Source organism: Calonectris borealis, chromosome 11 (genome assembly GCF_964195595.1).
Source record: "Calonectris borealis chromosome 11, bCalBor7.hap1.2, whole genome shotgun sequence".
Taxonomy (NCBI): domain Eukaryota; kingdom Metazoa; phylum Chordata; class Aves; order Procellariiformes; family Procellariidae; genus Calonectris; species Calonectris borealis.
Genome location: NC_134322.1, coordinates 21993765 through 22021468, shown reverse-complemented (window position 1 = coordinate 22021468; position 27704 = coordinate 21993765). Strand labels below are relative to the sequence as shown.

General features: G+C 57.8%; 3 protein-coding genes across 5 annotated transcripts; 1 reads left to right on the top strand and 2 right to left on the bottom strand.

The window, feature by feature from the left end:
- The first annotated feature begins 1514 nt into the window (after positions 1 to 1514).
- On the top strand, positions 1515 to 5312 carry CPLX3 (complexin 3). Its single transcript, XM_075159533.1, has 3 exons — positions 1515 to 2325; positions 2683 to 2770; positions 4164 to 5312. The coding sequence occupies exons 1-3, from the start codon at positions 2165 to 2167 to the stop codon at positions 4386 to 4388; spliced, it is 474 nt and encodes a 157-aa protein (XP_075015634.1). The 5' UTR covers positions 1515 to 2164; the 3' UTR covers positions 4389 to 5312.
- A 3653-nt stretch (positions 5313 to 8965) lies between these two features.
- ULK3 (unc-51 like kinase 3) lies at positions 8966 to 13679 on the bottom strand. Of its 3 annotated transcripts, none has more exons than XM_075160502.1 (16): positions 13436 to 13679; positions 12997 to 13137; positions 12683 to 12803; positions 12464 to 12568; positions 12231 to 12374; positions 12049 to 12131; positions 11796 to 11951; positions 11609 to 11714; positions 11438 to 11478; positions 11216 to 11318; positions 11020 to 11084; positions 10821 to 10899; positions 10703 to 10743; positions 10575 to 10622; positions 10318 to 10372; positions 8966 to 10049 (listed from the first exon to the last, which is right to left on the bottom strand). In XM_075160502.1, exons 1-16 carry the CDS (start codon positions 13535 to 13537, stop codon positions 10033 to 10035), a joined length of 1407 nt encoding a protein of 468 aa, XP_075016603.1. In that variant the 5' UTR covers positions 13538 to 13679; the 3' UTR covers positions 8966 to 10032. The 3 variants fall into 3 exon arrangements, with proteins under 3 accessions (XP_075016603.1, XP_075016602.1, XP_075016604.1); XM_075160503.1 differs by having other exon boundaries at positions 9821 to 10049; positions 10318 to 10421; positions 10550 to 10622; XM_075160501.1 differs by having other exon boundaries at positions 12049 to 12374.
- Positions 13680 to 14536: 857 nt separating this feature from the next.
- SCAMP2 (secretory carrier membrane protein 2) lies at positions 14537 to 27643 on the bottom strand. The gene is made up of 9 exons (XM_075160508.1): positions 27477 to 27643; positions 22083 to 22163; positions 21321 to 21410; positions 20203 to 20320; positions 19334 to 19462; positions 18651 to 18810; positions 18039 to 18140; positions 16220 to 16337; positions 14537 to 15164 (listed from the first exon to the last, which is right to left on the bottom strand). Exons 1-9 carry the CDS (start codon positions 27531 to 27533, stop codon positions 15018 to 15020), a joined length of 1002 nt encoding a protein of 333 aa, XP_075016609.1. The 5' UTR covers positions 27534 to 27643; the 3' UTR covers positions 14537 to 15017.
- Between the last annotated feature and the right edge of the window lie 61 nt (positions 27644 to 27704).

Genomic DNA, 27704 nt, shown 5'->3' with positions numbered 1-27704 from the left:
GTCAGCAGCCAGCTCAGCGTCGACTCAGGGCAGGCAGCAGCCACAGCGGCATCTGAGCGGCGGTGGGATGCTGTGGGTGATGCTGAGTTGTGCCAAGCGGTGCCTCGGGTGGGTCTCCCTCAGCCTCCAGGCTGTGTGGAAAGGCAATTTGCACATCCAGATGAAAGCAGGGGAACCGCCGGCATCATTCAGGGGGCTCTGCTCCGCTGGGATTTAGCTGTAGCCCCGGAGATCCTTCTCCAGGACAAATCCCCTTGTGTCACTTCCGAAAGTGGGCTCTGATCCCTAACAGCAGTGGTCACTGCCTAACTGCTGACCGGATTATTCTCCAAGAAAAAGACAGTATTTTAAAAAATTTTCCTTTTAAGACAATTTTTTGCCTGGTGCTACCTTGGGCAAGGGGGGAAGGGAGAAGATGGGCCAGTTCCCCCTCCCTCTTTCACTTTACTCTATCGCTTCACAGCTGTTCCATCATTTTAATCTGCGGAGATTGTCTTTAAATTTCAGAAATGAAATGATTTCCCGCAAGCCGGGATTGCGGTTTGGATCAGCGCTCATTTTTCATGAGCGGAGAAGAAAAAAGGGAGAAATGTATGTTAAAGCCAGGCTGGCCATCTGGAAGGGAGGTGCGTTTCTGATGCCATTAATTGCTCCCTCCCCAAGGCCTGCGATACGGCTGCAGTCAAAGGAAATAGCAGGAGTGGGAGTGGGAGTGGGGGTAGGATGGGAGCCAGGAGAGCCGGAGGGACCGAGGGAATTACGCAACGAAATCAATGCCTGCTCTGTCCTCGGCCTCCTGATTTAGGTGGCCGATGAACGCGTGGGTCGCTGGGCTAGCTCTGGTACATCAGCGCTTTTGGGGACTGATAGCAGCTTTTATTAGAATTAATTAATATCATTAAAGCCACTAGGAAAGAGAGGAACAAGCTTTTGGGCACGACAGCCCTTAGATCTCCAAGCAAACAACAGTTGTGACTCGTCTGTGGTACATATGGCTTTTACAGGGTGCTAAATCCCGGCTTTTCCTCCAGCCAGACCCAAAGGATGGAAAAAAAGATGTTTCTGTGGATTTGCTCCACCGCAGCCCCTCGATGGGATAAAACAGCCAGGCATCATCGCTGGCTGTCCCCGAAACAGGAGGAGAGGAGGGCCCGGCGGCTGGGAGGGTCAGGCAGGGCTCACGGCAGCTCCCACCTTGCCTTCATCCACCCCCGGTGCCCCGGGGCCGGTAATGCGGGAGCTGCTGCTTGCGGGGCTGGGGGCTCCGGGGGCTCCTTCCTCGCTAGATTTTCCCCCGGGGGATCCCGGTACGCTCTGTGCCCCCGAAGCGGCTTGGGGCGGCGGCGGCTTCGTCTCTCTGCCGGGCGGCGGGGGCCGGCGGGGGGCGGCGGAGGGCGGCGGGGGCCGGGCGGGAGGCGGCGGGGGCCGGGCGGGGGGCGGGCGGGGGGCGGTGGGGGGGCGGGCGGGGGGCGGCGGGGGCCGGGCGGGAGGCGGTGCCGCCGCCCGCCGCGCACACACCGGAGCTGTCCGCGCCCCGGTGCTGCAGCGCTCCGCGCCGCTCGGGCTCCGCTCCCCGGCCAGCCCGGCCCCGCCATGGGCGACGGGGCGGTGCGGCCCCGCTGATCCCCGGCAGCCCGGACATCCCGGGAACTCGGCTCCACAGCATCCCGGGAACTCACCTCCGCAGCATCCCGGCTCCTCGATAACCCGGTACTCCGGCATCCCGGGAACTCGGCCCCGCTGCACCCCGGCATCCCGGGAACTCGGCACTCCGGCGCCCCAGGAACTCAGCTCCACAGATCCCAGCTCCCCGGGAACTCGGTACTCTGGCATCCTGGGAACTCGGCTGCGCTGATCCCAGCTCCTCGATAACCCGGTACTCCAGCTCCCCGGGAACTCGCACCCGCAGCACCCCAGCTTCCCAGTAACTCCCTACTCCCAGCACCCCAGCACCGAGTATACCTCGGCTCCCCGGCACTCCAGCTCACTCTTAGCCCCATTCCCCGGGCTCCCCGTAACTCAGCATCCCCATCTGCCCCACTACCCAGTACCCCAGAACCCCATCTCCTCATTAACCCCAGTTCTCCCAGCACCCCAGCTCCGTGGTGACTCCGCACCCCAGCTCCCCGGCATCTAGGCTTCCCGGCCCCCCGGGACTGCGACCATGGCGTTCATGGTGAAGAGCATGGTGGGGGGGCAGCTGAAGAACCTGACGGGTGGCCTGGGCGGCGAGGAGAAGAGCGAGGGTGAGAAGTCTCCAGCCGAGGCGCAGGGCATGACTCGTGAGGAGTATGAGGAATATCAGCGGCAGCTGGTGGAGGAGAAGTAAGTGCGACCGGCACCGGCTACCGGGGCAGGCTGGACCCCCGGGGTCTTGGTGGGGGACAGGGCGCTCCCTCTGCAGCCCCCCGTCCCATGCATGGGAGGCTGGGGGGAGACAGCGCTGGGGCGGCAGGACCATGAGGGAGTTTAATGAACCCCCTAATCCCTTAATCCGCTTCCTCGCCCAGGAGATGGGATTGTTTTCTCCTTTCAGACTGCGGTGGGGGGAGGAAATTGTGGGGAACCGGGACTTTGCAGAGGAGATGCGGGGTACCTGGGTTGGCGGGAGGGTGATAGAGATGCTCAAACCCAGGGGCTGGGGGCAGCAGCTAACGGGTAACTGCCCTGTGTGGTTCGCAGGATGGAAAGAGATGCCCAGTTTGCCCAGCGCAAGGCGGAGAGGGCCACGTTCAGGTCCCACTTCCGAGACAAGTACAGGCTCCCCAAGGTACGGCTGTGGGGGGCAGCGGGGGGGCACACGGGGAGCCAAGCCCCAGCACAGCCCTCGTGGGGGGCTTGGTGGCTGGGGCCACGGGGGCACAGACAGCACCCCTGCTCTGCAGGGAGGGGAAGGGGCACTGGACCCCCCGGGCTGGGTGGGGATTTGAGCTACAAAGCCCAAGTGCAAACCAGTTCCCCTAAAAAGCACCCAAATCTTGGCCCCTTCCTATCACCCCTGAGCACCACAAGCCACCAGCCCCAAAACAGTGGGACCCCCGACACACACCCTCTACCTTGATCCCCCTCTTCCTCCCTTTTATCCCCTAAATCCAGCTGGACGAGGGAAAGCTGCCTCCACCCCGGACTCCCAGCCCCGTGGCTGGGAGCGGAGCCCGAGTTACACCTTCCCGGCTGGATTAGCCAGCTCCTCTCCCCGGATTATTTGGCAAATATTTCCCAGCTAAACTCCTATTTTGGAGCTTCCACATGATGAATGATTCACTAGAAACAATTTAATCAAGGATAATTCAGCCATTCTTGGACTTGCCGCAAGCTCTTCTCCCCCCCAAACCCACCCTTTATTTAGCAAGAGTCTCTCAGCGGTGAATAGTCTAAATTGGAGCCGGGCTAATTTTAGTTCAGAAAGGTCAGCTAAGCCAAGTGATATTGTTCAGATTGTTTGATATTGTTCCGCCAGCCTGGATGCGCACCCCACTGCTTCTCACACCACTTTTATTGCCAGGAAATAAACAGCTGGAGAATTTATTTTCCCCCTGCCAAAAGCAAGAAAAGGCAGAAAAAGAAGAGATGGAGATTTTTTTTTCTCCAGGGGAAAGGGGGATTTGTTCAGATCTGGCCCCCCGATCCTTTTGCTGCTTTTTCATGCTTGAGATGTCCCTTCTAACGTTTCGACAAGTTTCTTCTGCTCATTACTGATCCCGCTTGGCAGCCGGGCTGCCTCTTGCAGAGTCTCCCCGTGGCTCTCCAGCGCAGAGCTGACCTTGATCTCCGGTGGGCGCAGTCATTAAGCATCCGTGTAGCTTAATTGGGTGCCTAAACCTCCCCAGCCGCTCCAGTGCGAGCTGAAAGCCAATTTATACTGATGCTGGCACACTCGGGTTATCATCTCAGCTCCTGCTGTGTCCGTTGGTGTGTGCCCGGGCGCCGCTCAGCCGTGTCCCCTCTGGCTCAGCCGCGATGGAGCTTACGGGCACCATCCCACCCACAGCACGAGGGTGACTGTGAGCCCCAGGGACCAACCCACATGGACCCTAAAATGGGAAGACAGCCCAAAGCCCACGCAGACACCGCTGTGAACCTCACACGTGCTTTAGTACCTCCAGAAGCCCCCCTTCCCACCTGCAGCATCTCACGCCTGACCTTCTCCTGGCCCGTTTCAGAACGAAACGGATGACAACCAGATCCAGCTGGTGGGAGGCGACGTGGAGCTGCCCAAAGAGCTGGCCAAGATGATCGAGCAGGACAACGAGGAGGAGGAGGAGAAGAACTCGGTTATCGGCCAGCTCAGCAACATCCAGAACCTGGACCTTGATTCCTTGAAAGACAAAGCTTCAGCCACGCTAGAGGACCTGAAGCAAACGGCTGAGAAATGCGCCGTGATGTGACCCGGCTGCCCCCCCCTCCCCATCAACGTGGGGGAGAAGGGAGGGGACGCAGCGAAGGGTCTGGGGGTGGCTGCAGGGGGGACCCCACCGATGTTGTCACCCTTGCCTCGTGTGAGTCGGGTCCTCCTTCCGAGCCGTGTGAAGCCTCGAGTCCCTGACCCAGATGTCCCTGATGTGTGGTTTTTGTTTTGTTCTCCGGTCTGAGGTTAGAGCAAAGAGCCAGCATGTCCCCCCCGTACCCCAACGCCTCCTCCTCTGCCCGTGGCGGTGGGTGTCTTGAGTGAGAGCTGGGGGGGGTGGCAGGGAAGGAAAGCCCCGAGTGACCTTGGGGTGTTATTGAACCACGTCAGCAGGGGAAGGCGAAGGCTTTCCAGCGGAGCGGTGGCCGTACGCCGTGTCTCTGCCTACACATTTCGACCGAGCCTCCTAGCAATGACAGGGAGGCTCCCATTTGCTTTGCAAGGACGAGGCGCAATGCGAAACGCCCGCCCCGCATCCCGTGAGAAACAACATCCCATCCGTGCAGGCACTTTGCCCTCGAGGGCCCCTCTCGAAGGAGTCAGCCGGGAAGGACCTGCTCTATGATCCCATTTAGCCCAGCAGGAAGGGGGGTGTTGAGGACCAGAGGGCTGAAGCCTGAATTAATGCCAGAGCGGAATAAAACCCCTCCCCGGTGCTCCCCCGGCCCCACAGCCGCTCTCCCCCGGAGCGGTGGTGGCACACCCTCCCTCTCCCGGGAGTGGGATCCACTCGTGTCCTTGTTCCTTCCAGGAGGAGAACAAAGTGAGAAGGGAAAACCTCCTCCTCCGCTGTCGTGCTGTAGTCGTGCGCTGTGCTGGGTCGCGTGTCTCTCCACCTCCTGTGCTGTCCCCGTGCCATGGTACCGTTATAACCGGTGGAATAAAGACCAGGAGATGTCTATGCATTTCTTTCTCGCCTCGAGCAGTGCTTTCCTGATAAAAGTGTCGGGGTGCCCCAAGTAGGAGGGGTGTAAAGAGATCAAGCGCACCCCCTTTACAGGGCAGGGGGGAGCGGCGAGGGGAGCTCGAGGGAGGAATCTCTTGCAGCAGCACCCAGAAGAAACCATCCCGCCTGGTTGTGGTCGGGTGGGTTTTGCCACGTTTCGTACCCAGGGGATGCTACGAGCGGTTCTTTGTCAGCAGCCGGGTTTAAAAGCAAACAAACCCCCTCAGATTTCACAGATTTTTGGCTATTTTAGTAAAAAGCCTTCAGATCACTCACCAGCTCCCCGCCTCAGTCTCATGGGTACTGCGGGATGTCCGCAGCGCTGCTCCGAGCAAGGACACGTCCCTGCAGGGACAAGACCCTGGTAAGTCCAGGTGTGACTTCAAGCCGGAGCAGCTCCGGCCTGCCGGCATCCCGGCGGGTGATGGGCTCCCGCAGCGAGGCTTCCTGGAAAGAGCTGGCACAGGCTGGGAATGTACTGTTCCAAATCCCAAAGGAGCTGATTAACTGCAATTTGCTTTCGCAGGGTGGGTCATCCAGGAAAACGCAGGGGAGGGTGCTGGGAAGCTGGTATTATTATTATTATTGCTATTATTGCTATTATTGCTATTATTATTATTATTAATATTATTAATATTACTATTATTATTACTATTATTATTACTATTATTACTGTTATTATTATTGCAGTAAGGATACTGGATCAGGCCATGCCTGGGGCTGCTGGGCTGAGCAAAGCTCCCTGACCCAGCCCCGCGGGGACCCCCAGCCCCAGGCACAGCCCTGACCCAGCCCCGCGGGGACCCCCAGCCCCAGGCAGAGACCTGACCCAGCCCTGCGGGGACCCCCAGCCCCAGGCACAGCCCTGACCCAGCCCCGCGGGGACCCCCAGCCCCAGGCACAGCCCTGACCCAGCCCCGCGGGGACCCCCAGCCCCAGGCAGAGCCCTGACCCAGCCCCGCGGGGACCCCAGCCCCAGGCAGAGCCCTGTCCCAGCCCCGCACGGCACTGGAGGCTGGCGAGAACGGAGAGGGAAGATTGGCAGAAGCAGCTTTAGCTTTGAAAGGCGATCATACCTGATGAGGATCAGCCCAAGCCCATCTAATCCCCCACCAGGAAAGGGATAGCGGGGAGCAGGCGCTGACCAAGCCAAGCCCTCCAGCCAGGCTTGGCTTTTAAATCCCCACCTGATGGCAAGGCTTGATCAATAAAACATCCCACGGGTGAGTGGGTGGCATCGCCGCCGGAGCAGGGGCAGGGAGATGGGGCTGGGGGATGCAGCCCTTTGGTTCCTCCCGGCCCGTACCCGGTGTAACCCCACCAGGACACAGCCCGGACCCTCTTGCCCACCTTTTATTTTGCCCCCCTTCCCCGCAACCCCCAGCCACGGACCTTCGGCTTCGCTCCGCGCTCGCTCCCGGCCCACGTGCCGCCACGAAAGGCCGCGTGAAGCTCGGCGGGTTTATTTTAGGAGGCACCATGACCCCCAGGCATGTGAAAAGCAAGCAGCACGCGCTCTCCCGCTTGGCTCCCTAACGTGTTAAACCTCAGCAAAGCATTCCCGGCAAAGCAGCCTGAGCTCCGAGGATGATCCGAGCCCCCAGCCCTGCTCCCATCGCTGGCCCGGTGCCCGTACAGGGGAGGAGAGTTTGGGATGGGGGGAGCAGGGGTGGGCAGCCCTCCTCCTGCCCGGCCCCCCGCCCCTCGGGACACGGCCCGTTCACCAGCATCCCCCGCCGCTGGGTCCCTGAGCAGCCCCGCAGCCCAGCACCCCCGGCTGCCCGCTCGCCCTCGCCAGCTCTTGCCATACAACCGCCCCGGGCATCAATACCCAGGCTAAAAAAAAAATGTAAAGCAAAGAATTAGCATGGATTAAAGCAGAAAATCTATTTTTTCTCTTCCACACTATAAACCCCTATATAATTCCCCAAGCTATGGGGCCAGGTGTGGGGTGGAGTTGTCCGAGCGAGCCCTTACTGGGTGCTGGAGGATCTCTGCCAGGCAGCGGAGCTTCTAAATAGCCGGCCAGCGGGCAGCGGAGCTCCCCCCTTCCAGCCCCTCATCACGCGGCAGGATCAGGCCTCCCTTCTGCCGGTGAGCGCGGGACGGTGCGAGCCGTTTCCCCAACGGCCAAAGCATTAAACGAGCAATCGTTAAAGCGCCGAAGCAAATGAACCGCCGTCAAAGGATGGGGGGATCTCCGCTGAACCCTTCGTTTTTCTTTTTGCAGGCAATTAAATCTGCCCGGGAGCTGCTGTGGGAAGGGATGGCCCCATCCATCCCACTGCTGGTCCGGGTATTGGGATTAAACTGGATTAAGGAGCACTGGAGAGCCCAGGATTGGGCTCCACGCACTGCCCCAGCTTTCCCCAACCCTCTCTTTCTTTAAAAGCCTTTGAACTCCCACCACTGAGTAACCCACGGGCTGGTACGTGGCGGGTGACAAACCCATCTGCCACCCCTGTGTCCCTCTCCGGGTGACAATCTGGACCCAGGAGCCGCCCCGTGGGCGATGCACGGGAGGCTCCGGGTCGGAAGAGCCCTTTGCAAGGGCTGGATGGCGGGAGGAGGCAGGACCGCTTCGGCACCCACCGGATTTTGGCGTGACACCGATGGGAGAAGGCAGCCGGAGCCGAAGCCATGCCGGGTGACAGAGCCCGGAGCCGGCCCCGCGCTGCCGGGCTGGGGACTGCTCGCTCCGTGCCTCCGTCCCTTCACCCTGGGCAGGGACATTTGGGCAGCGCTTTGCGAGCCGCGGAACAGACTCGCATCCCCCCCCCCCGACACAAAGCCGAGGCACCCCGAGCTCCATCGCCCCCGGGGAAGCCGCCGGAGCTTCTCCCCGCTTCAAAAGGCGCCGGATTCGGCCGCGTCTTCGGCAGAGCGTAAAGGCAGATGCGATTATCCGCGCCGGCTGCCGCAGCCAGCCGGTTCTGCCATCCCCGGCGGCCCTCCGCTAGCCACGGGCCGGGGGAGGGCAGCGGGTTTGAAAGCTCTTTAAAGCCTCAGGATATAATCTCTGCTCAAAATAATAATAATTATAATAATAATAATAAAAAAAGTCATAAAGATGCCTTGCCACATCTGCCCGGGAAGCTCTCCGACGGCTTGGGCACAGACTAAAGGCTGGGCTGCGGGGGGAAGCAACCACGTTACGGGGCAGCAGCGGGGCGAAGGCAGCCTCAGGAGGAGCTGTGCTGGGGTCACGGCTCAGACCACCCCTGGACCCCCCCCCAAAATCACCCCATCATTTGCTCCAGCCCCTCTGCCTTTCCCCCCCACCCCCAGCCCAGCCGTTCCTCACCCCCCATCAAAATCTATAGGAGAAAATGTGATTTTACATAATCTTCCGTGGTGTTCCGCTCCATGTTTTATAGGCACGCTCAGAAAGCAGCTCTGAAGCGAAAACAAGGTCAACCCTTGCTGTGGCTGCCTGGCGTCCCCAGGGAGCTCGGGGGGGTAGGGCTGGCGGGGGGAGAGGAGGGGACCCCCCAGCTCCGGGCCTGGGCAGGGGGACAGGGATGGGGGGTCCCCAGGGCTGGCTCTTGGTCCTGGGCTTGGCTGGAGACCCCTCTTGGGTCTTAAAGCACAAACCCGAGACTGGAGTAATTGGAGAAAACAAAGTAAGTGTTTATTAAAGACAATAAATTAGATTCCCTTGAAATACAGTAGATTTTGAGAAAAGTCCCTGGCGTTGCAGGACCTCACACCCCGGATAAATGACTTCTGCAGGGCTGGGGGGGCTCCTGGGAATACACTTGGGATATTGGGGTTGTCAGAGCCCTGAGGAGCAGAGCAGGCAGGACGGCCGCGCTCTGCCTTCGGGGAGGTATCGCTGTTTGCAGCCCTGCGACTCTGTCCCTGAAGGCGATTGATTGCTGCTCATCTGTTTTATTCAACGACTGTACCCGCGGAGGAGCACGCGTGATCAATTAGTCCCCGCTGAGCACCGGTAACACCTCGTGACACAAATGATGACCGCAGAGGCTACCTGCCAGGCTCCGGCGCAGGCAGGTTTAGGAAGCAAAAGCCTCAACCCTGATGCTCCAGCAGCGAGAGGGAGGTATGGCTGGGCTGGGAGAGCGCAATCGGGTGCTCGAGGCTGGGCGAGGTGTAGAGAGGTAGTTGCCGGGTGAGAAAGGCACAGGGGAGGGCAGGCGCAGGCAGCGTCCCCGACCCCCTGCCGTCACCGACAGCCTGGAGCCACCGGCGGGGTTTTGTGGGTCTGGGTTCCCCCTGAAGAATTTGGGAGGTGGAAGGAACATCCAGCCGAAAAGGCAAGAAACGTATGCGGCTGGCAGGGGGGATATTCTGCCGGAGCCCGGTGCCAGGATAAAAATACCCAGCCCGTCGCAGCCAGTGGAGGGAATTAGAGTGGAATAACCCGCCCGCCGTGGCCGGGGGAGGCTGCGGCAGCAGACGGTCGAGGCAGGGCTGGGAAATGAGTTGACGCCAGCGCCCAGGCAGAGGGGCAGATGGTCCTGCGGACCCCCCGTGGGACCCTCCGGGGGTGGAAGCCCAAGGGTGAGCCCCCGAGGCGGTCACCCTGAAGCGGTCGGGACAAAAGCCTCATCTTTCCTCCACCCCGCCGTCGGCATCTCTTTGCACGGCAGCGCCGGGGCGGTGAGCGGCATCCCGCCGGCATCCCAGCGGCATCCCGCCGGCCGGCTCCCGGGCGTCACTGCAAAGTACAGGCTGTGCCGGCGGGCACAGAGGGCACTCACTCGGCTGTACACGCTATCACCCAGCCCGGGGGGGTCCCGGGCACGGGTGACCCCACGCCGGGGGAGAGGAGGGCGTGCGGGGTCGGGATTACCCACGGGCAGGGATATCCCCACGGCTGCGGCAGCTGCAGGGACATTCCCCGCCGCAGGACGGCAGCCACGAGGGGGGACGCTTCCCCCAGGCCCTTTCCACCAAGCCCCCTCCAAAGGGACGAGAGGGGACGGAGATGGGGACTCACTGCTCCGGACGGGCTCCGCCAGCGCCTCCTTGCCCAGGGACTGCGCCTCCCGCATCTGGAAGCGGAGAGGAGGGTTTTCCAGCCTGTAAAGCCCCCCAGGCACGCTCCAGAGCCCCCCCGGCACGCTCCAGAGCCCCCCCAGGCACGCTCCAGAGCCCCCCAGGCACGCTCCAGAGCCCCCCCGGCACGCTCCAGAGCCCCCCAGGCACGCTCCAGAGCCCCCCCAGCATGCTCCAGAGCCCCCCAGGCAGCCGTACCTTCATCTGATCTTTCAGGTACTCAGCTCGGGCCATCAGGGTCTGGATCTGGCGGAGAAAGAGGAAAGTCCCTTCAAAGCCGTCCCAACGGGGACATACGGAGCCGCTGTCCCACGGCTGGCACTCACCTCCGCGTGGAGCAGCTCCCGCCGCCTCCCCGCCGGCTCGGCTGCAGAGGGAAGAGGGATGCGCCGTCGGATCAGCCACGTCCCCTGCCCCGCAGCACCCGCCACGGCCACCACTCACCGGCCAGGAGGAGCAGCAGCTCCCCCAGGCTCTGCTGGTAGAGCTCCAGGGTGTCACCGTCGTCTTTGCCTTCCTCCTCCTGCCAGAGACCCCGGAGGTCGGGCTGCAGCCAGGGGGATACGCCGGCTCCCTCCCCACCCGGGTTTGCTCTTTCCCCTTCCACTCAAGGGGAGAGGGGACCCCCAAATCCACGACTGACCTTAGCGATGGCGGCAGAAGCCATTTCCAGCGCAGTGCAGAGGCGAGGCTTGTCCTTGGCCATCTCTGCAAAAAGGGGACGTTGCATTGGGGAGCCCCCCCCCGAGAGCCACCCTTCAGCCCCAAACCCCACCAGGTGCCCCCTTCCTGCTCCGTCGATGCTGGGGGGGGAGGGAGGGGTCCCCAAAAACCGCTACCTTTAAGGAGCTCTCGGGCTGGGTTCCCTTGCTGCAGGAGGTTCTTGTTGCTGGAGGTGACCAACGCCTTCAGCTCCTCCGCTCGGGAGATGTACTGCCCCACCTGCCCACAGCGGGGGGTGAGGACCCCCGCCACGGGGGACAGAGGGCGGGGGGGGGGCATCTCACCGAGCTAAGCCGAGGGGATGCCATCCCCCACCTCCCCAGGGATCTTTGGCTCACCTTGGCGCGGATGGCTTCTTTCCGGCGAGCATCGCTTTCATCTGCGGGGGGGGAGAGCGACCGAACACCGGGGTGGGGGGGCTGCAAACTGGTCTCCCCCAGGGTGCTGGCCCCCCCCCAATGCACCCAGCACCGCCCGGGTCCCACGCAGCCCCCCCGGGGTGGACTCACAGTGCAGAGCCGGCACAAAATACTCCAGGGCTTTGCAGTAGAGGGAGAGGGCAGCGGAGGCGTCCCCCTCCTGATCCTTCTTCACCGCCTCCACCACCAGGTTGGTCTGGGGGAGACAAGGCGGGGGGGGGCTCAGGGCTCGGCCCCCCTGCATCCCCGGGGAGCAGCACCCCAGCACCCCGCTCACCGCCTTGCAGAGGCTCTCAGGGCCGGGGACGTGCTCCATATCCACAAAAGGGTGGGCGAAGAAGCGCTCGAAGGAGATGCGTCTCAAAGGGTCCCTCTCCAAGAGCTGTCCCAAGAGATCCCGGCACTCCGGGGAGAGCAGGGGCCGGCTGGGCAGCTGGGGAGGGAAGGGGGCTGAGGCCACGGCCCCGCCGCAGCCCCGGCACGGGGCCGGGCTGCGAGATCCCACCCGGCCCCATCCCATCCCGCGTTACCTCGACCGCCCGGTCGCTGCGGATCTTCTCCTCCAGCTCGGCGAAGGAGCGGGAGGCGAAGGGCGGCCTCCCGAAAAGCGCTTCTGTGGGGGGGAAAGGGAGCGGCGGGGGGAGATGGAGGGGGGGAAACCGGCCCCGAGCCAAGCCCCGGGGTGGCGGGGGGGATAAAAGCAAAAGCCCACCGTAAAGGATGACGCCCACCGACCACAGGTCCACCCGGGCGTCGTACTGCTGGCGGCACACCATCTCGGGGGCCATGTAGAGCGGGGAGCCCCGCAGAACGTGCTTCTCGTCCCACGGCGACATGTGCTGCGCAAACCCGAAATCTGCCGGAGAAGGGACGAGGAGAGCTCGTGGGAGAGGGGGGGGAGAAGGAATTGCCACCCCCAGCCCCTCCCTGGGGACCTGCCCTCACCTGCCAGCTTCAGCTGGGGGTTCTCCGGGGCGCTCAGGAGGATGTTCTGCGGCTTGAGGTCCAGGTGGGAGATGTTACGGTCGTGGAGGAACTTCAGGGCGCAGGCTGGGTAGGCAGACGGGCACGTGGCAACCCCGGTGCCAAGAGCCCTGCTCCCCCAAAATCCCCGGCAAGGGTGCCCGACGGAGCCGGTGCGGGCGCCAGGCAGGGTGCCCTCACCGAGCTGCTGCAGGAAGATGCGTGCCACCTTCTCGGGGAGGATCCTGCGCATCCGGATGAAGCGGGAGAGGTCCCCCCCGGCGCAGAACTCCATGATCAGGTAGATGTGGTCGCTGTCCCACTGGGAGGCAAAGGGGACCCCGTCACGCCGCCCCGGCCGGTCTCGCCGCGTATCCCACCCACACAGGGTCCGCCTGGACCGGTTTGCCCAGTTGCTGGCGCTGAGCCCCACGGATACACCCTCGGGGAGCCGGGATGGACCCCAGGACCGGAGCTGGACAGATGCTGGCTCAGTCCCAAGCCCCCAGCCCCACCTGGAAGTCCTTGAGCTCCACGATGTGCGGGTGGCGGATGGTCTTCAGGATCTCGATCTCCGTCAGGAGGTTCTCCACCGACGCCCGGTTGAGGCTCCTCTTGCTCACGCACTTGATGGCCACCACCTCGCGCGTGTCCCTCTGCCCAGGGGAGCCGACCCTGGAGACCCCCACCCACCCAAACAGCCCCCCGGGGGGGGGGGGGGTCCTTCCCCAGCCTGCCAGAGGGGTCGCGGGTGGGAAGGTCTGGCAAGGGGGAGACAGGGGGCAGGTCCCAGGCTGGGGGCAGCAGGTCCCATATAGGGGCTATAGGGATGGCACCGCATATGGAGGGCTGTGAAAAGGGGGGGGTCCTACGGGAGGGGGGGGGGCAGATTTAGGGGAGCTGGAGGGGGACACCCCGCCGGGGAGGGGGTCCCTGCAGCGGGCCCGGCCCTACCTTCCTGTAAGCCTTGTAGACGGTGGCGTAGGTGCCGGCGCCGAGGCGCTCGGTGAGGATGAACTCGTCCAGGCGCGGCGGGGCCCAGCCGGCCCCGGCCATGCCCGCCCCGGCCCCGGCCCCGGCCCCGGCCCCCGCCGCGCTTCCGCCTTCCCGGCGCGCCCCGGCCCTGGCCACGCCCCCTGCCACGCCCCCCGCCCCTCACCACGCCCCCCGCAGGCAGGAGGGGGATTTTCTTCTGAGCACATATACATTTTATTATTGATTTTTTTTTTTTTTTTACATGAAAAGATGAGATGGAGGAAAAAAAAAAATAACACCGGAGGAAGGGGTGTGTACGAATGCCGATTGCTGGCTGCCCCCCCACCCCAGCACACGCTCTGCCAGCCCGCGACGGGGCCCAGGACGCAGCCCCCCCTCCCGGGCAGGGGGGACAGAAAGGGGCAGCACAAAGTCAAGTCTGCAAGTAAAACCCCCTCCCGCATCGATACCCACACAGGGCTGGAGAGCAGGGGGGTGGAAACTCTCCCCCATCGCACCTTGCCGCAACCCGGGTGCCTCATCCACATCCAAAGGGACATCCCCCAGCTCGGGAGGCGGCTTTGGAAGCTAAAACACACATCAAACCAGTTCCTTCCCAGCTGAAAAACGGGAGGAGGAAGGCAGGGAGGAGCTGTCCCTGGAGACAAATTCATTCACGCTCTCAGCTGGCAGGCGCTCAAGGTTCCTCGGAGAAGGACATGGCAGGCACCGCGCGGTGTTTGAGCTGGCGTCTTCAGCGCCGCTGCTCCCGAACAGCAGAGCTGGCGAGTCAAACAACCACCCCTTCTCCCCTCCCTCCCCCAGTTTAAGGCCATGATGAAGACTCAGCCCCCGCTGAGCCCTTCTCCCCCTCTCCGTGCCGTGGGTGCTGGCGAAAGGGCACGGGAGCCCCGAGGGCCGTCGTCTGCAGGATCCTCGTGGAAGCGGAGGGGGGATCTGGCACAGGGGGACAAGGAGAAAGAAGTTTCCCCGCCCCCCCTAACCCGCCCTGCTCCCGCGTTTTCCTTCGTGCCACGTTACCCCGACTCTCAGGAAGCCATAGCAGTTAAGAGGTCAAAATGCATCATCGTGTAAGTGTAATAAACCAGAAGTACACTTTCCACTCTTAAAATTAATGACATAAACGACATGCAAGTTACAAAACCCCCCCAAAACAGCAGATAATCAAATTCTTCATAGCAAAGGCCAATAGAAGAGAGTAAAATCAAAAACCTGCTTCCCCTCGCCTTCCTGCTACAGGCGGGGCGAGGGGAGGAAGAGAGGCTGACACTCAGTATGTCCTGGATAGGGAAATATATTTGCTTCAGAGAATGTCTCCCCTATCTCCCCACACCCTAAAACAAGACAGGGAAAACTAATCGTCATAAACGTAGGCCAGCTGAAGCTAAAAAAAAAAAAACACAACAACCAGACCTCTTCTCATCTGGAGTCGGCATCACAGAGCTAACATGGTACCCCCGAAAAGTGCATCTTTAGAAAACAAACGAAGGTTGGGGTGACGACGGCGGAGGAAGCGAGGGGGAGGCAGCCCCGGGCAGGGCTAGTTTCCCCGGAAAGCATTCTGTGCGGCTGAGGAGGCCGCCCCAGCCGCTGCATTCTGGAAGCCCCTGTTGGTGAGGATGCCTTGGGAAAACTCTTCCTGGGCCCTTTGGAAACTGGCTCCTGTGCGCCGATACAGGGAATGCACCTGGGAAACAAAGAGGGGGGGGGGGGGAAATCAGCCTGCAGGTACGGGTTGCTGCACACACCTTGCTTGCTTTTCCTCGGCCCTGTCGCTAACCAGCTCTCTTGGCAGCTGGAGAGGGTGGGCTGGAGCCATTGGCTCCATCTCACCCAGCACACGACGCTGCAGATTTCAGGAGACCCTCATTTGTGGTAAAATGTAGAGCTCTCAGCAAAATGGCAAGCATCAGACCAAAAACTCCTCTCCCCGCACTGAGATGGTATGGACACAACCTCTGCATTTACAGACACTTGCAGGGCAGGACCTGGAGGTGCCTGCAACTACAAGCATCAGGTATTTCCTTCAAGATAATTTAGGAGAAAAGGAGGAGGAAGCAATAGAAACAGGACCAGTTCAGCCTGTCCTTGCCTTCCCCAAAGCTACATTTCTGCTGTTAATTGCAGAAATGCAACCCTCGTGTGGTCGATCAGCAGGAGGAAGGGGGGCTTGTGTTTGGGAGCCAGCGGGAAGGCACCCGTTTGGATCCCGCCAGGCTTTGCAGAGTCCCACAACATTGTGGTAACAGTGATTGCAAAGCCCTGGGTACCCGAACAAAGCAACGGCCTTCTCTGCTCAGCCAACTCTGGACAGACTCAAGCTAAAGGAGGCGCAAGAAATTTGATGTCCGTGTTCGAGGGTGATGTTTGGGACCTCGCTGGCCATCTTCTCTGGGCAGCAGCCAATGCAGCAAGCCTTACTACCCCCCTCCTTTATTCTACCGTGCACGGTTAACGGCGTGCCTTACTGAACATCCGTGCCTCTTGTTCCCTCCCCAAAGGCTACTTTCCCACCTGCAAGTCCCCTTCGTGTTCAAGCAACTTGGCATCGATGCAGGAAGCGCAAGGAAAAAATACTTTCACTAAAAGCTCTTGACCTGACAGTGCCCCGATTACATCTTCAAAAGCAAGCTAATCCCCAGAGAGATGAGAGGAGGTGGCAACCCCAGGATACCCTGGGAGCAGCCTGACCTGCAGATCTGCAATTCAGCCGAGACCTCGCCTTGCCTCCGAGCCACTCACCTGCTTCAGGAGGAAGAGCGAGAGAACCGCGCACAGCGTGAAGAATCCTGCCACCACCATCATGATAACAGCCACGGCCAGGTTCCCGTGCAGCTCAGACAGCGCCGCAATCCAGCCGCTGCAAGAGAGAGGAGAGCAGGGCGAGCTCCGCGAGCGTTCGATTCACAGGACGAGATGGAGCAGAGGGAGAAGAGGCACCGAGGGTTGCACAAGAGCCTCGGGGGAAGGTTACAGGGAAGCGCAAACCCAGACATGACGGCTGTGGAAACAGGGACCCAGAGCTCATCCAGGCACTCGTTTGGGGGCTTCATTTTTAGAAGCAATCCACCTCTACACAAGAGAACCATGCTCACCCCACCCGCGTTACAGCCCTGGCCCCTGGACCACCCCCCCTTAAACAGCGATCAAACCCCTTGGCGCTGTCAGAGATCACTTCCACGGGCACCTTCTCTCAGCCAAGTAGCGGGAGGATAGGCTGGAACATCTAAATTGGAAGAGATCAGCTGGCAGATCTGGAGCCTAGACCTACATGTCACCGTGACAGCTCTGCGTGGCCAGGGATGTAAGTGTTGGGAGGGGGAGGAAAAGGAAGGAAGGGATGAAGTAAAGAGCTACAGAAAGAAGGAAACTGGCAGTTGTTGAAGGGAAGGGGCCGGACGGATGCTGGGAGTTATCAGCACTTGGCTGAGGGTAAAAATACCAAGATGCCTCACTCAAAACACCCTCCTGGGTGCCGGAGAAAGGAATCTTTCCAACTGCTAAACCAAGCAAGCTGTGTGCCACCAGGAGAGAGGGAATCAAGTGAGCCAAACCATCCCAGTCGACGTGCCGCACAACTTCTTGCTCATTATAAGGAAGCGGAAAGGCACACCATGCACGACAGCCAAAAATAAACGCACTGTCTGGCTCGAGGAAATGTAGCAGAAAGCTCAACACACGCTCTCCGAAGTCAGACTAAAAACGGACTGCCCCCTCCCCGTCCCCCGTGACTAAGGCGGCAGCAGCTAGCAGGGGAGGGAGCACGAGGACAGCTTTGCCCATGAGCCGTTCTGCAGGCAGCAGGCAAAAATAGACAGCAGTTTCACCGCGCTCATCACCTGAAGGCTCCCCCTCGGGAGAAAACCACTAGCTGTTAACCTTTTCACTGTTCACGGTAACTCGGGAATCTGATCAACACAGCAAGGTGAAAAGAAAGCCAGTGCTTTGGCTGCCGGGGAGAACTGCTGACAAGAGGCCTGTTGGACCCACGCCAGAAGCCCAGGCTCCTCACCCTTCTGTACAATGCCATCAAGGACGGGTGAGGATAAAACCCTCTCTGCTTATTTTTTGAAGCACAGCTCACCGACAACGCACTCGAGAGAAATTCAGGAAGAGTTTGGGGACAGAATCAGGCTGCTAGCAGCAGGATCGAGTTAAGCCGTACCCAGACTCCGGGTCAGAGATCCCCCACGCTACAGCCTCTATTTTAACACAAGGCAGACGCTGTCAACACCAGAGGCTCAGCATCAAGAAGGGATAAGTATCATGTGTATTAAGCGAGGGGGAAGGCAGCAGAGGAGGCGCGGAAGGTTTCAGATACTCCTTTCAGCGCAGCAGCAAAGGTAGGTGCCCTTGCTGGGACGAGGACAGGAAGAGCGGAGGAGAGAGGCAGCCCAGCTGGGACCTGCCAAAGCCGCCTATCAGGCGAGAGAGGAAAACCACGGGAGAACGAACAGACAGCTGTCAGAAACAGACCCCGAAGCTGCCGACAGTCACAGCCCTGGTGAGAAAAAGCATCCGTGCAGGGCTGTGACACGGCAGCACACGAAGCCACGCTTACCTGTCTCCCCAGCCAGGAATGCCGACAGCCTGGATGATGTAGATTGCTATTTGGCAGAAGAAGATGAAAAAGAAGACGAAGAAGCTGAAGGAGCTGTCAGACCTGCAGGAGAGACAGCAGCAGGAGTGAAACCCAGGGACACGATCCCTGCACAGACTCCCTTCTCTAAGGGGAGGGAAACAATTTCAGCGAACTCCTTTCTCCAGGGGAAAGCTGCGAAGGGGAGGCGATTTCGGGAGGAACTTACGCAGCTTACAACATGTCCACTGCGTATCGCAAAACCACCGCTCTCCCCAGCACAAGATGGGGTGAAGACAGCTTCCTTAACACACGCGCTGTGCTCAACACATCACTGTACCAAACAGTTTCTCAGAAATTAATAAAAAAGTAGGACCCTATGACTGGCTAGGCTTGGATTTCAAGATGAAAAAGGACCACCATAATTAAGTTCCATCAGATACTTCTAATAAGTTCAGGAACAAGTGGGTTTAATCTATTTAACAATGCAAAGAGCTGGAAAAATCCTGCAGGCAATATACAATCGGAACAGATAAAACCAAAGGTCCTGCCACTAAAAGATACATCCCTGTTATGGAAGAAAATAGTACTTGCCTGAAAGCCTTGTAAATTGGTCGGTACCAACAGAGAAAGGCACAAGGGGTGAATAAAATAAACCACAGGATCGAGAGACCAAAGTCTACTCCTCTTTCCGTCTGGACTGTGAACCACGCCAGGCAAGCAAGCAGGTTTAGGAGCAGGGTAATCGAATGCACTGTTCGGCATGGGAGCGAGAGAAAAACCATCAGTAAGTTCCTGGAAAACTCAGCAGCATCCCTAATCTCTCACTGAACACGTGGACCTCTGCAGAAATTAAGGAGACTTTGGGCCATCTAATTTCCTTGCCTCCCTTGAAAGGAAAACGGAGCTTAACCTAAGAACTTCATCTGATCCTGCTGCTTACAACCAAATCTTAAATCTCTTCAGAGCACCAAAATGGACAAATACGGTTGAGACTGTTTTGCACCTAATCTCTGAACTGCGCTATCCGCTGTCTTTCAGAGTCTCAGGAGAGTTGTTAAAGTCTCCATTAAACAACAAGCAAAATTTTGTCATGAATGAGCTGTTCCCAAAGCACAAACTTGGAGTCCTTTACATTTGCCTTCGTAAAAAAGGAAGGGAGACATTATTTTACCCTTGCAGATAACACCTACAGAATTTACTATAAGGGCAAAGCTCAGCATTTGATACAGAATCTCCTAGAAAGAATTTTTATTGCAGTTCACGTTATTACTTACACATCCACAAGTAATACAGCATCTTGCATATCCGCTGGTAGTCAGCTGGGATGTCTGCAGAAAAATCCTGATAAAAACACGGCTTGATCGGACACTTCTTGGGAAGAGGTGGCCAGTTGTTTTGCCTCGCTGCGGAAAGGAGAAAGGAGCAGTTCTTCACTTGCTCTTCTCTCATTGCAAGATTCATTCGCGCGCCATAATTTGCAAGTAGCCATTCCTTCGCACTGACATTAAGGCCTTGGAGGAGGCTCGGTCTCGGCAGGTTTGAGCAGGCAGCGCAGCAGGGACGCGTTAACTCTGCCGGCAGCCGCGAGGCAGACCAGCCCAGTTTGAGGGCTTTCCTCCACGGGAGGCAGAACTCCCCTGCAATGGCCAAAGGGCTATCACAACCATCGCCACGCAGCACCACAAGTCCAGATTCAGTCATTTAAAACCAAGATTAGGGGAAAATATGGTTTAGAGAGAGCCTCGAGACTGAAAAAAAAGCTTTGTTGCTCTCAGTGAAAAGCCTTAACGTGGCAGCACCACACAACAGCTCAGACACATCTAAAAAAATTGGTGTTTGAAGAACTTAACATGGCCAAATGCAGATGCTGAGAGCGCGCTCGAGGGCAGAGACCCACCAGAGCTGGTCTCCAGCACCTCATCTCTCAGCTCACGTCCCATCTTGTAAGTTATGGGATGACAGGTACAGTCCCAAGAGGGTTGCCACAGCTGCGAAGGACTAGAGGAGACACACACAGCTTCTAAAAAAGCTGCACATACTTGGACAGGCTGAGCCTTCATCAAACCCTGACAAACCAAGCGAGCCAGGCTTCCCTGGGCATCACACTCATCGCGAGCAGGGCATTGCAGGAAACGCTACTCACGATTAATGCTGGCTGCGTTACTCTGCAATTCCCTTTCCTTCTTCTCCAACTCAGCTGCCTTCCTCTCTAATTCTGCCTGCTGCTGAAGAAGCCCAGCCTGTGCTGCCGCAGCCACGGCCTAAAGTAGGGGGAGAAAAAGGTAAGCCCTTCCCTAACGGAGGCAGCGGCAATACCACCAGCAAACACACCAGATGCCAAACTGGAGCAGAAGCAAAGGCAATTCAATAGCAAGGGTTGAGGACAACTTGAAAGCTGAATACCCGTGGCTGATCTGAGACATCTTGAGGCTTTCTGCCTTACCTGCTGGAGGACAAAAATCAAGATCAACGCAGAACTCCACCCAGACGTTCCTGTCTTATCCCACGGGAAGATAGGGCTGGAAGAGTCCTCAAGAGGCTATCCAGTCTGCTGCCCATCCTCTGTGCCCTTCCCTTTCAGCAAAGCTACGATTTTCTTGCGGCTTCTTCTATCTCCCGGTTTGCCTCATCGCCCTAAGTGCCTTGCAGTAGAGCAGTGAGCAGGACTCCCGAGTTTACCAGGACAATTCCCTTCCCAGCTAGGAGCGGAGGTTCAAAGGAAAGGCAAGACGGCTGTCTACCGCACCTCTTAAGCATCTCTTCTACCTGTTTACTATTCTTAGAACCGATCCTTTCTCCTGTCAGCCTCGGCTTCTCTGCTCTTTGGGTGAGGTGGTCCTGGCAGTCGGGTACTTGCTAGCCAGTCTAAGCAACGGCTGCAACGTATAGCTAGACTGCATTTACACTCCTGGAACCGAGCGTGCCTGACCAGTCACCAGAACTGAGCTAAAAGCATTAGCAGGATAGGTTTCAGTGTTTGCAGAGGGAGGCCAGAGCATACAGGATACAAGGCAAAGTGAGCTCTGCCACCAGAGGGACAGGGAAAAGGCATAAAAAGAATTGCGTTATGTATTCCCTACAGAGATCTGCTTCAGAGGGCAGGTACAAGTGCAAGTTTAAAAGATCAGGTGCAGCTTCCCACACCCAACCCCAGAGAATCCCATTCCCCTCCTATTCCCACGTGCCTCCAGAGGCCCACGGGAGCCCCTTCACGCTCTCCAGCCCAGCTCTTGGGAAGGCGGCAGCGAGGGGGTGCCATACCTGGGGAGTGGGCTCCACGGACGTCTGCAGAACAGCAGGCTGCGAGCGGCCAGAGGGCTGCGTGGCTGGTGTCGTCCGTGCTGCATTTGTCTGCATATAAATCACAAGCAACAAGGCAAAAACATTACATATGGCTTCTTTTAGCAAAGGATAGTTCAAGTTTTAGCACTACTAAACCAGAAAGCACTAGCAGGAAGCAATTCTGCACTTGCAAAATTCTGTTAGTTCCTTAATGCACTGGGGGAGCAGCACCTGAGGATTACGGGTATTAGGCAAAGGACAAACAAAAAGGGATTTTGATCAGTTGCCTGAACTGCAAATATTGCTTTACGCTAGTTTCCTGTTCTCCTTTTCCCCATCTCAACACGAGAGCAGCCAGGAAATAAGAATGAAGTTCTTGCGGCAACCCATCAATGATATCGCCACGGTAGTTCAGCCCCCAACCCAGAAACCAAATAAATATTGATGCGTCCTGCCACAAAACATCTTCCCCTTCACACTTCATATAGCTTTACTATGAGCCAGCAGCGAGTTTGAGAGAAGCTGTTCCACGTGAGTGGAGAGCTCCAGCTGGGAGTTTATTAGTGCTCCAGTGCAGGAGCCGTTCCTTGCAGCTTGCCACGCACGCAATGAACTACTGTCCGTGGGGAAATCAGCTGCGAACGCCTCACTCTTCTTCTTTTAAGCTGCACCTACCAAGGGACCTTCTACACTGCTAAAGCCACCACCAAGATACCTAGTGCAAAGACACATGGCACGTACCAGCTGGGAGCTCTCAGAAAAGGGGTTGAATTCATCCAAGCCACTTTGGCTAGTGTTTGTGAGCTGTGTCACCGAGGGATCCTGAAAGGAGAGAGAGCAAAGACAAATCAGCATCGGATACAGGTCATCATTAGCTTATACGTTATCCACGCTGCCTGCCTTCCATCCACTTGTTAACTGGGAACACGATGGGGTGAAACGCACCCCGCCACAGGTGGATGGCCTTGGCTGGCAAGGAATTTAAATAACCAAGGCAATGACTATCGGCAAGGCAAGGTCTGTGGGCAGAAGTAACCTCCTGTTCCGCCAAGAGGTACATTTGAAGAACTACAACAAGCTTTGGGCACAGGAGCCCTTTCTGCAGATTCCTACCGCTTACCTACAGCAAGTTATTCCTCATTTCCAGAGACCTGAAGCGGGACACGGATTCATTCACCCACAGTCGGAGAGGTGCTGAACACCTGGGACCACCTCCCAAACCTCACCCGCACCACAAAGCGAGTGAGGACCCACAAAGCACAGCAGAGCCTCACAAAACGAGTTTCCAGGTACGACTGGTCCTGGCTGATAGGTGTCAGCTGCCACCCAGAGCGTTTGGACCAGCAAGCTAAAATGCCAACGACTGCTCCGAAAAGGCGAAACACCCAGGAAAGTTGAGCTGGAGGTGTGACACCAATTACTTTTGGAGGTTTTAATTCTGCCGGCATAACAGCTGCATTCACCTGTACTCACAGCATCTCCTACTTGTCTCCATCAAACACTGCGATTGTTTAAAAAAAGGCGCTCTGCACCTCTGCCAAAAACGCCTTTCTTCCCTCACCTGCAATGCACGTAACTATTTTTATTTCTTCTTTTATACACTCTATTTCCATAAAAGATCCCTCTTTAATAGCCAGTCTTGGACCTCTGGAGCGTTTCTCTCCCCAGTTATTAGAGAAACAAGGTACTTTCTGAACTCTGAAATCCTACTGCGAGAAGAGTCTGGCAATCTGATAGCTGGGTTTGGGTAAAAAAAAAAAAAAAGAAAAAGTGGCTTTTTATCCCTCCCTCCCTCCCCCAGCAACTCGTGTCTGAAGATCAGTCATTTTAATTTTGTGATTAATGGGGTGAGAAGCAATTGAGGCTGCGACAAGGAAAGAGTGAGCAATCGAGGCATGCAGAGGCTGACCGAGTCCGAGCGCTGCAGAAAAATCATTTGGCTTGTCTGCAACCTGCTGGAGCCATTCCCCGGGGTTTTAGCGCAGCCTTCTGCTGAGCAAGAGGCGTACAGAACAGTTAATGAGTAACTTCACACATCTCCTCGATAGCAGGCACTCCCTACGCAACAGGTTGCACTAGTTTATGAATCACTCCAGGCTGAGGGATCTCAGACGATGTTTCGGATGCTGCTGGATGAAGTACAACTCCCCGGCCAGGCAGGGCTGTAAGAAGTGGGGAGCACCAGCAGAACGGCCACGCTGGAAAGAAGGGCTGGAAGGACTCAAGGCACAGGTTTTGTTTCACCACTCACTCCTCCGGAGGCTTTAGCTTAACCAGTTTCGCGGACGCATGGGCCGTCGACACAAGCTTACAAGTCAGTTAACGCATGATAGCTACTGCGTGCTAGCACGATACCCTTTAATCCAGACCAGGCGAGGTCCCAGCCTGACTAAAGTCCAGCAGAAGACGACTGCACAATGAAGAGAAACTCCCTTAAAGGTACAGGAAGAGGAAAGCAAAGGCTGCATAACCACTTTAAGAGCTTGAATGGTCAGGCTGGGAGGAAAGTGCTCAGAAATAAGGGGAAACACTAGAATACTGAGGCAAAACACACATTTCTTTCTTCCCCTCGCTCACCTCCATTCAAAAAGAAAGCCCCTGAACGAAGCGGAGGCCCACCAGCGCAGCACTGCTATCGAAAGGGCAGGCTGCCAGTGGCCTAAGCAGGGCAGGGAGAGCAGCACCCCCGTTTCGCTGCTTCCAGCTGCAGAACTGTTTGATTCCAAAGGGAGACGACCTCCCATCTTACTGCGTAGCTTTAAAAAAGAAAAAAAAAAAAAAAATTAATCAGGCAGTATGGCCAAGGCAAGGCAGCTCAGCTTAACTTGCCTGTTATTGCGCAAGCGTGTCTAAAATAGATCTACAAAGAGCAGGGAATTCGCAACAAAGCTGAAGTGTGCTTGGACGTGTGTCTCTGTGCCCTGCCTAGGGCAGGAAGGAAAACAGCGGCTGTGAAACTGAGGGCGATATAAAGGCACCAGCTTCCGCCAGCCTGGACTACACAGCGTGAAGGATGAGTAAGCACGAGCAACGCAGAGGAGATGAATGAGGAGTTGCCCGCAACCTTCACAATTTACAGTTATTTTCTGCAAGCTACAGACTAAAGGACAGTTGACCCTCTTGAAACAAGCCTGACTCTTTATGCTGTGAGACAGGGAAATGGGGACTTAATTCAGCCACTGAACCACTCGAAGCCACGTTACCCGGCTGTCCCTCCTCCGAGGAAGTAACGGCGCTCTGCGCTCTGCTCCAAAGGCCCCACGTGCCTTTCCTTTCGGAGGGTTTAGTTGTTAGCACCCCCAGTTAGACTCGAGCAATTCCTCTCAACTTGTTTCCTGCTTCAGGAGGACCTGAAGGCTCTCTTACTTCTCCAGCTATTCCGTTCCATTAAATAAGTACAGCCAGCCACAAACCTCGTGCTCACAAGTCAGTTATTGGATCGATCGGCAGAATGCCAGCGAGCAGATCCCCGCTTGTTGCCCTTCCTGCCATCGCTTCCACAAGCGGCAGGGATACGCGATGTCATTTTTCATGACTTCAAATTCCCCAGTGCAGAATAATTTTGTATTTGGACCAAATGCTACTGACATGAAGATTAGAACTGTTTTCAAACGCAGTGTTTAATGCAAATACAAAGTTGCTGTCGCACTGTGCCAGCCTGCAGAGCTGCTGGAAGATTTTGATACAACAGGTTTGTGCAAGAAAGGATATTCTTCCATTTCTTTCCGTTCCCACAGGTTAAAGAAACAAAACAAACCGAGATGCCTCTCTAGATGAGATCAAGGCAAGAGAACTCAAACGAGAATCACCTGGAACTTAACACGGTTGTCTAAACATCACAGTAATGGCCCCAAATATCACCAGTCCTGCAGTCAGCCACCAGCGCGGACCTCAGAGCACTGCCACTGCCTGGAAGATGCATTGAGAGAAACCTCAAGGATTTTATTATCGATACCTTTAAAGAGGATGGAAGTTTCCAGCCCCGTCTGAAGCTTGCATCAAAGTTTTGGAGGCAGCTGCCTCTTATAGCAGGTTACTGAATAAACGAAGGCCGTTAACCATCTCTCGTTAACCGGTTACAATAAGTAACAGAAAGAACAGCCAGAGATATTTTTAACAGGACCAAACCAGCTTATTTTATACCAAGCTTATTGAACATCATGAACAAAGTCTCCTTAAAAGCCAAAGATCCCCAGTTATGTCAGGATTCGCCGAGTATGAAGCGCCGTACTGGGATCCACAACAAGGAAAGACAACCCTGATACCCTGCCCAAGAGATATTCATCAGCCTGACAAGGCTGGGAGGGTGAGGACGCTTCTAGTCTTTCAGCAAGATCTCCAGAGCGTGTGGAAGGGGATGTCAGCGCCTGCCGGGCAGGCATACCGTCCCCCCAGCCCTGCACAGCCCCGAGCCAGCACGTGGATCCAAACCCCGGCAGGGAACGGGCTCGTTTCGTCAGATTTACTAGACCGGGGCAGCGCCGTCCTACATCGTGAGATACCATTTTCAAATCGGAGAGACAGCTTCGAGGCTGCGGGCAGCAGCAGTCGGAGATTCCTCACGCCCAGCTGCTGATGACTGGGGAAATTTTTCTTCAAAAAAAAAAAAGGGACAAAGGTGAACACAAAACCTCACGCTCCCGGAAGGAGGATACAAAATCTGCCACCAGCTATAGCTGCAAAGAGCCGTCAGACAATCACAGGGGCAGCCACGGTGCGACGTAGGTTTGTCCTCAAAAAAATGAGCCTGACGTCAGAGTTATCTGTTGTAAATTGCGTCCAATCTGTGTTGTTTAAACAGTGAGTAAAGCACGAGCACAGCCCTGTTCGGTCAGATACCGGGGCAGCTATAACGTGCTTAGACCAACAGAATATTTACTTCCTCAGTGCCAAAGCAATAAATCCCCACAGGAACAGCGACTGTATGTGTAAGCCACCCTATATTCCCCCACCACGGAGGGAATATTACAGGAACACGGTCATCCAAACCCTTCCCGAGACACACGGGAGCGCATTAAAATGAAGGTGAGGAAGAGAAAGGATTTTTCTCTTCCAATTTCATTTTGATTCCTCAAAACACTGAGCCTGATCAACAAACAGTTTCGTTTCGGCTTGGCCACGAAATCAGAGGTCAGGAAATCACCCCTTCCTGCAGATTACGTCCCAGCCAAACCGCAAAGGTAAGGCAGCACCCGCAGCCGCTCGCTGATGAAAGTCAAAGCCCGGACACTCGTTTTCACACCACCGCCACATCAGTCAGGTCCAAGACGCCGTTCCCGGCCAACTCCCTGCGTAAACGACCCCACGTTTCCGAGCACGGAGGTTAATCCCATAGAGGAGAAACCCGGTGAAAGCAAAGTCTCCGAGAACCCCGAAGGCTTTGGCCCCTGAAAGCCACAGCCAAAGGATGCATTTTGCCTTACGGGCTCAGTTTTAAGAGCCGACGCTACAGCACCTTAAAAACAGACCCCAAAGGGACCCAACAGTCGGCGAGACCGCCGTGTAGCGCAGCCAAGAGAGGTCTCTGGCTGCATTATTTTTAAGACCTCTACAACTTGGGCATCCGCAACCGTTTCGGCATCCTCCGAGGCAGGGGCAGGCCGCTGGCGCTGAGCCCCCCTCCCCAAAGCCAGCAGAGGCGGGGGGCAGCTGAGGCTCGACGCAGAGAACGACGTGAGACCCTTCCTCCACAGGAGGAGGGGAGAAATGGGGGCTTCGAGCAAGCGACGGCGGGAAGGGCTCCCAGCGCCAGCGGGCAGAGCTGGGGCGGACCCCGCCTGGATCACACCCCCCCTGCGGGGGGCTGGGGAGGGGGAGCGGGGACCCCCGGGGCTGCCCGGGACCCCCCCGGGACACCCAGCCGCGGAGAAAGGAGGAGCCAGAGGGGGATAAGCGGGGCGGGGGCGGGCAGGCCCCAGGGGGTCCCGGGGGTCCCGGCCCCGCAGCACGGCCCTGCGGGGGGGGTCCCGGTCCCGGTCAGCACGCCCCCCCTAATCCCACCCCCTCTCCCTGATTGGCCGCGGCGTGGAGAAGCGGCGCCGCCATTGGCCAGCGATGCTTCAGTCAGTGCCACGTCCCGCCGCCGGCGGCGGGCAGGAGAGGGGGAGGAAGGGGCCGCCCGGGCCCGGTGCCCACCTGGAAGGGGTTGACGTCCACCGGGTCGGCGAACGGGTTAGTGTCGAAGCCCGACATGGGCGCAGTCCCCGCTGCTTTGCTTCGCTCCGCGCTCCCGCCGCCGCCGCCGCCGCCGCGCCAGGCACTTCCGGGTCAGCCGGGGCGCCTGCGCCGCCAGCCACGTGACTGACCCACCCACCGCGCAGGCGCTTTGACCCCGCCGGGACGCGCCGCGCCCGCGGGGTGGGG